General features: G+C 45.4%; 1 protein-coding gene across 1 annotated transcript in view; it reads right to left on the bottom strand.

Moving 5' to 3' along the window:
• Nucleotides 1–432: 432 nt before the first annotated feature.
• Nucleotides 433–6,000, bottom strand: part of DHRSX (dehydrogenase/reductase X-linked) — a gene marked incomplete at its 5' end in the record, with an annotated part of 79,049 nt that continues 73,481 nt past the window's right edge. The window contains one exon of the mRNA XM_038757090.1: nt 433–764. Within this exon, the coding sequence (XP_038613018.1) occupies nt 516–764 (249 nt within the window). The remainder of the gene's footprint in view (nt 765–6,000) is intronic.

Below are 6,000 nucleotides of genomic sequence, written 5' to 3'. Positions count from 1 at the left end.
TCCCCCGGGGAGGGCAGGGAGAGGAACCCTTTCCGTGTGACCTTGGGAAGGTCACTTCACTTCTCCGGGCCTCAGTTACCTCATCAGTAGAATACAGATTGACGGTGAGCCCCCCCTTCTCCACCCCGGCAGAGCTCAGAACAGTGCTTGGCACATAGTAATAGTAATAATAGCATTTGTTAGACGCTTACTATGTGCAAAGCACCGTTCTAAGCGCTGGGGAGGCTACAAGGCGATCAGGTTGTCCCACAGGGGGCTCACAGCCAATCCCCATTTTACAGATGAGGTAACTGAGGCACAGGGAAGTGAGGTAACTTGCCCAAAGTCACACAGCTGACCATTGGCGGAGCCGGGATTTGAACCCATGACCACTGACTCCAAAGCCCGTGCTCTTTCCACTGAGCCACGCTGCTTCCATAAGTAAGTGCGCTTAACAAGAACAATTATTATCATTATAATGATTAATATTTCCGGGGGGACCAGGGACCTTGTCTCTAGTGGGGCCAGACGGGGTTTCAAGGCGCTCCAGGCCTGTCCCCGGGAGAGAGAGGCGGCGGTTTCTTCTTCGGGTCCTTTCTGTTGACCTCGTCCGGAATCCGCACCATTTTGCAACTCTGGGCCCAGAGTTTCCTCTGCAGCTCTTGATCGTAGGTTAGGTGGGCAGACCTGGTCCTCTCCTCCTCGTACAGGTAACAGCCCCCGACGCCCTCCAGCTCCGGGGACAAGGCCGCGTACAGGGAGGTGGACGCCCCTTCATCCGGGCTCTTTGCGGGAGAGGGGATGATGGGAATAATAAGAAAAAGCACGATGACAAAAATAATATTTATTATTATTATTAGACACTCCCCCTCTAATAATAATAATGATGGCATTTGTTAAGTGCTGACTGTGCTATTCATTCATTCAATCGTATTTATTGAGCACTTACTATGTGCTAATCTCCTCACCGTACCTCGTTCTCGCCTGTCCCGCCATCAACCCCCGGCCCACGTCATCCCCCGGGCCTGGAATGCCCCCAATCCCTCTGCCCATCCGCCAAGCTAGCTCTCTTCCTCCCTTCAAAGCCCTGCTGAGAGCTCACCTCCTCCAGGAGGCCTTCCCAGACTGAGCCCCTTCCTTCCTCTCCCCCTCGACCCCCTCTCCATCCCCCCCATCTTACCTCCTTCCCTTCCCCACAGCACCTGTATATATGTATATATGTTTGTACATATTTATTACTCTATTTATTTTATTTGTACATATCTATTCTATTTATTTTATTTTGTTAGTATGTTTGGTTTTGTTCTCTGTCTCCCCCCTTTTAGACTGTGAGCCCACTGTTGGGTAGGGACTGTCTCTATATGTTGCCAATTTGTACTTCCCAAGCGCTTAGTACAGTGATCTGCACATAGTAAGTGCTCAATAAATACGATTGATGATGATGATGATGATGTGCAGAGCACTGTACTAAGCGCTTGGGAAGTACAAGTTGGCAACATATAGAGACGGTCCCTACCCAACAATAGGTGCCAAACACTGTTCTAACTTCTGGAGTAGATACAATTTTATTTTGTTAGTATGTTTGGTTTATGTCTCCCCCTTTTAGACTGTGAGCCCACTGTTGGGTAGGGACTGTCTCTATATGTTGCCAATTTGTACTTCCCAAGCGCTTAGTACAGTGCTCTGCACACAGTAATCGCTCAATAAATACGATTGATGATGATGATACAAGTTCATCAGGTTGTCCCACGTGGGGCTCACAGTCTTAATCCCCATTTTAAAGGTGAGGTAACTGAGGCACAGAGAACGATGATGATGATGATGGTATTAAGCTCTTACTAAGTGCCAGAGAAGTGAAGTGACTTGCCCAAAGTCACATAGCTGACAAGTGGCGGAGCCAGGATTAGAACCCATGACCTCTGACTCCCAAGCCCAGGTTCTTTCCACTAAGCCACATTGCTTATCTAGACTATAAGCTTGCTGTGGGCCGGGAATGTGTCTGTTTATTGCTATATTTATTATTGTTGTGGAAAAATATTTTGATAAAATTAACATGCTGATTTCTACTGATACGTAAACACCCAATTTTCCTTTGGAGCACCTGACTCCAAACACAGAAATCTGTTAGAATAGTGCTTCGCACATAGTAAGCGCTTAAGAAAAGCCATCTTCTAGACTGTGAGCCCACTGTTGGGTAGGGACTGTCTCTATATGTTGCCAACTTGGACTTCCCAAGCGCTTAGTACAGTGCTCTGCACACAGTAAGCGCTCAATAAATACGATTGATTAAGAAATGCCATCATTACTATTATTATTTTAGTGCTGTTTTCACTGGGGAGCTATTTCTTGGAAGGAGACTGGTAATGTTTCTTCCCTGTTATTATAGAAATTAAGAACCGCTGTGAGTGACTAATTTAAAATCCAGTCATCCAGGGATACTCACGTACTCGAAAATGAACACTGTTGAACTTTCTCGGTCTTTGGTTTCCCTCTTTCTACCTCTCCCTTTCCTTTTGAGCCACCCGCCCTCGCCACATCCTGCCAAGGTGACTAGACTGGAAATCACAAAGGAGGGTCAAAATGTTTCATCAAAGAGATTATTACTCTGCTCACAGTAAGCGCTCCATTGATTGACTGACTGATACACACGTGTAGTAGTAGTAGAAGAAATTATTCTATAGAATAAATTTCTACAGAAAATACAGAATAAATATGTGACCTGCTCCCTGCCCACATGGACTTTATAATAATTAATAATTATGGTATTTGTTAAGCGCTTACTATGTGCCAGGCACTGTACTAATGGCTGGGGTGGATACAAGCAAATCAGGTTAGACACAGTCCCTGTCCCACGTGCCGCTCACAGTCTCAATCCCCATCTTACAGATGAGGTAACCGAGGCCCAGAGAATAATAATAATAATAATTGGCATTTCTTAAGCGCTTACTATGTGCAAAGTATTGTTCTAAGCGCTGGGGAGGATACAGGGTGATCAGGTTGTCCCACGTGGGGCTCACAGTCTTCCTCCCCATTTTACAGATGAGGTAACTGAGGCCCAGAGAAGTTAAGTGACCTGCCCAAGATCACACAGCTGACATGTGGCGGAGTCGGGATTCGAACCCTTGACCTCTGACTCCAAAGTCCTGGCTCTTTCCACTGAGCCACGCTGCTTCTCTATAGTAATTATGGTACTTGTTAAGTGCTTACTATGTGCCTAGCAAGTGAAGTGACTTGCCCAAGGTCTCACAGAGACAAGTGGCAGAGGTGGGATTGGAACCCGGGTCCTTCTGACTCCCAAGCGGGCTCCATCAACCAGAGCCTGCTGTTTTTCGACTCCCTGCAAATGCCTAGATCCAGGGATCTTAGTGGGGGTCTGGGGGGTGTTTGGAATCCTGTTCCCTTGGATGCATTCACCCCGATTCCCATATAAATAAGAAACCGAGAAGGGAAGTCGTCAGGCAAAGCAGGTGTTCTAACATTGGAAATGAAAGGGAATTTTTCCGTAGGCTGTTTTGTGGGGTGTGGAGAGGAGGGGGCTGACTTCTCTATTACTCAAGGTGGTGGGAGCGATCCATAAGAGAATTTAAACCAGTTATGCTAATGCTGCCTTCACGGGTGATAATCCCCCCGGCAAATTTCCTCCGGCCTGGAATTCCCTGTCCCTTTCTTATAAAACAGACCACCCCTCTCCCCACCTTCAAAGCACACCTAAAATCACACCTCCTCCAAGAGGCCTTCCCGGACTAAATCCTCATTTCCCCTACTTTCTCTCCCTTCTGCATCACCCTAGCTCTTGGATCTATCCCCTTTAGTACAGTGCTCTGCACACAGTAAGCGCTCAATAAATACGATCGATTGATTTATTCACCCCACCCTCAGCCCCGGCGCTTAGTACTAATAGTAACAATGATAATAATAATAATGATAGCATTTATTAAGTGGTTACTATGTGCAAAGCACTGTTCCAAGCGCTGGGGAGGTTGTACACATTTATTACCCTATTTATTTATTTTACTTGTACATATCTATTCCATTTATTTTATTTTGTTAGTATGTTTGGTTTTGTTCTCTGGCTCCCCCTTTTAGACTGTGAGCCCACTGTTGGGTAGGGACCGTCTCTATGTGTTGCCAACTTGTACTTCCCAAGTGCTTAGTACAGTGCTCTGCACACAGTAAGTGCTCAATAAATACGATTGATTGATTGATTGATTGATTACAAGGTGTTCAGGTTGTCCCATGGGGGGGGCGCACAGCCTTCATCCCCATTTGACAGATGAGGTAACTGAGGCCCAGAGAAGTAAAGTGACTTGCCAAAGTCACCCAGCTGACAAGTGGCGGAGCCGGGATTTGAACCCATGACCTCTGACTCCAAAGCCCGGGCTCTTTCCACTGAGCCACGCTGCTTCTCCGTAGTACAGTGCTTTGCACATAGTAAGCACTAAACAAATGCTATCATTATTATTATTACTGGTACATTTATCCGTCTTAGTGTCCATCCCCCCCTCTAGACTGTAAACTCCTTGTGGGCAGGAAAAACGTCTACCACCTCTGTTGTCTTGTTGCTCTCCCACACGCTTAGTATGGTGCTCTGCACGCTGCAAGTGCTCAATACCCAAGTCACTGATATTAATTTCCATTCCATTTGTTTAGCCCCCAAAGGCACATTGACTGCCATTCCTTTATCTGCCCTATGTCTTTTTATAAAAATAATTATGGTACTTGCTAAGCACTTACAATGTGCCAAGCACTGTAATAATAATAATGATTGTATTTGTTAAGTGCTTATTATGTGCCAAGGACTGTTCTAAGCAGTGCATCCCCATTTCCCAGATGAGGTAACTGAGGTACAGAGTTAAGTGACTTGCCCAAAGTCACACAGCTGACAAGTGGCAGAGGCAGAATTAGAACCCATGACCTCTGACTCCCAAGCCGGTGCTCTTTCCACTAAGCCATGGGGATATACAAGGCAGTCAGGCTGGACCTCTAGACTGTAAATTCATTGTGGTCAGGGGATGTGTCTGTTTATTGTTATATTGTACTCTCCCAAGCCCTTAGCACAGTGCTTGGCACATGGAAAGCGCTCAAGAAATACGATTAAATTAATAAATGAAAGACCCAGTCCCCATCTCTTGAGTTTCACAGTCTAAGTGGAAGGAAGTAGGAGTTAATTCCCATTTTACAGATGAGGAACCAGAGGCTGAGAGAAATGAAGTTCACCCAGAAGACAGGTGATGGAGTTGGGATTAGAACCCAGGTCCTGTGACTCTCATGCCCGGGCTCTTTCCTCTAGTCCACATTTCTTGTTGTTAAATCCTCCCCTGAAAGGCAAGAGTCGAGCTCAGAGAGAGGAAAAGTTAGAGCGAATCCTTCTTGCCTCAGGTAAAGCAACAATAACAAATACAAAACCCTCTTGGAGGCCATGTGTGCTGTCTGTTTTCTGAAGCTTGGCATTTTCCTAGTGTTTGCCCAACTGTCCTAGAATGCCACTAGCTGGGATTCTGGAACTGGTTTGTTTGTTTGTTTTGCGGGTTTTCACTTCGCTCAGTTTCCAAGTCATATTTCCCTTATTATAGATGAATAATTCATATAGTCGCATCGATTAGAATGGGAAATGTGAGTGTGAGATTGTCTGGTCTCAGATTATCACTGTGGGGATATGAGTGGGGATATCAATCATATTGAGCGCTTACTGTGTGCAGAGCACTGTATTAAGCGCTTGGGAAGTACAAGTTGGCAATCAATCAATCAATCAATCAATCGTATTTATTGAGCGCTTACTATGTGCAGAGCACTGTACTAAGCGCTTGGGAAGTACAAATTGGGACAAATTGGCAACATATAAAGACAGTCCCTACCCAACAGCGGTCTCACAGTCTAAAAGGGGGAGACAGAGAACAAAACCAAACATACTAACAAAATAAAATAAATAGAATAAATATGTACAAGTAAAATAAATGGAGTAATAAATAGGTACAAACATATATACATATATACAGGTGCTGTGGGGAGGGGAAGGAGGTA

The sequence above is a fragment of the Tachyglossus aculeatus genome, chromosome 15 (assembly GCF_015852505.1).
Source record: "Tachyglossus aculeatus isolate mTacAcu1 chromosome 15, mTacAcu1.pri, whole genome shotgun sequence".
Classification (NCBI taxonomy): domain Eukaryota; kingdom Metazoa; phylum Chordata; class Mammalia; order Monotremata; family Tachyglossidae; genus Tachyglossus; species Tachyglossus aculeatus.
Note: the sequence above shows the minus strand (reverse complement) of the source record. Positions and strands in the feature narration are given on the sequence as shown.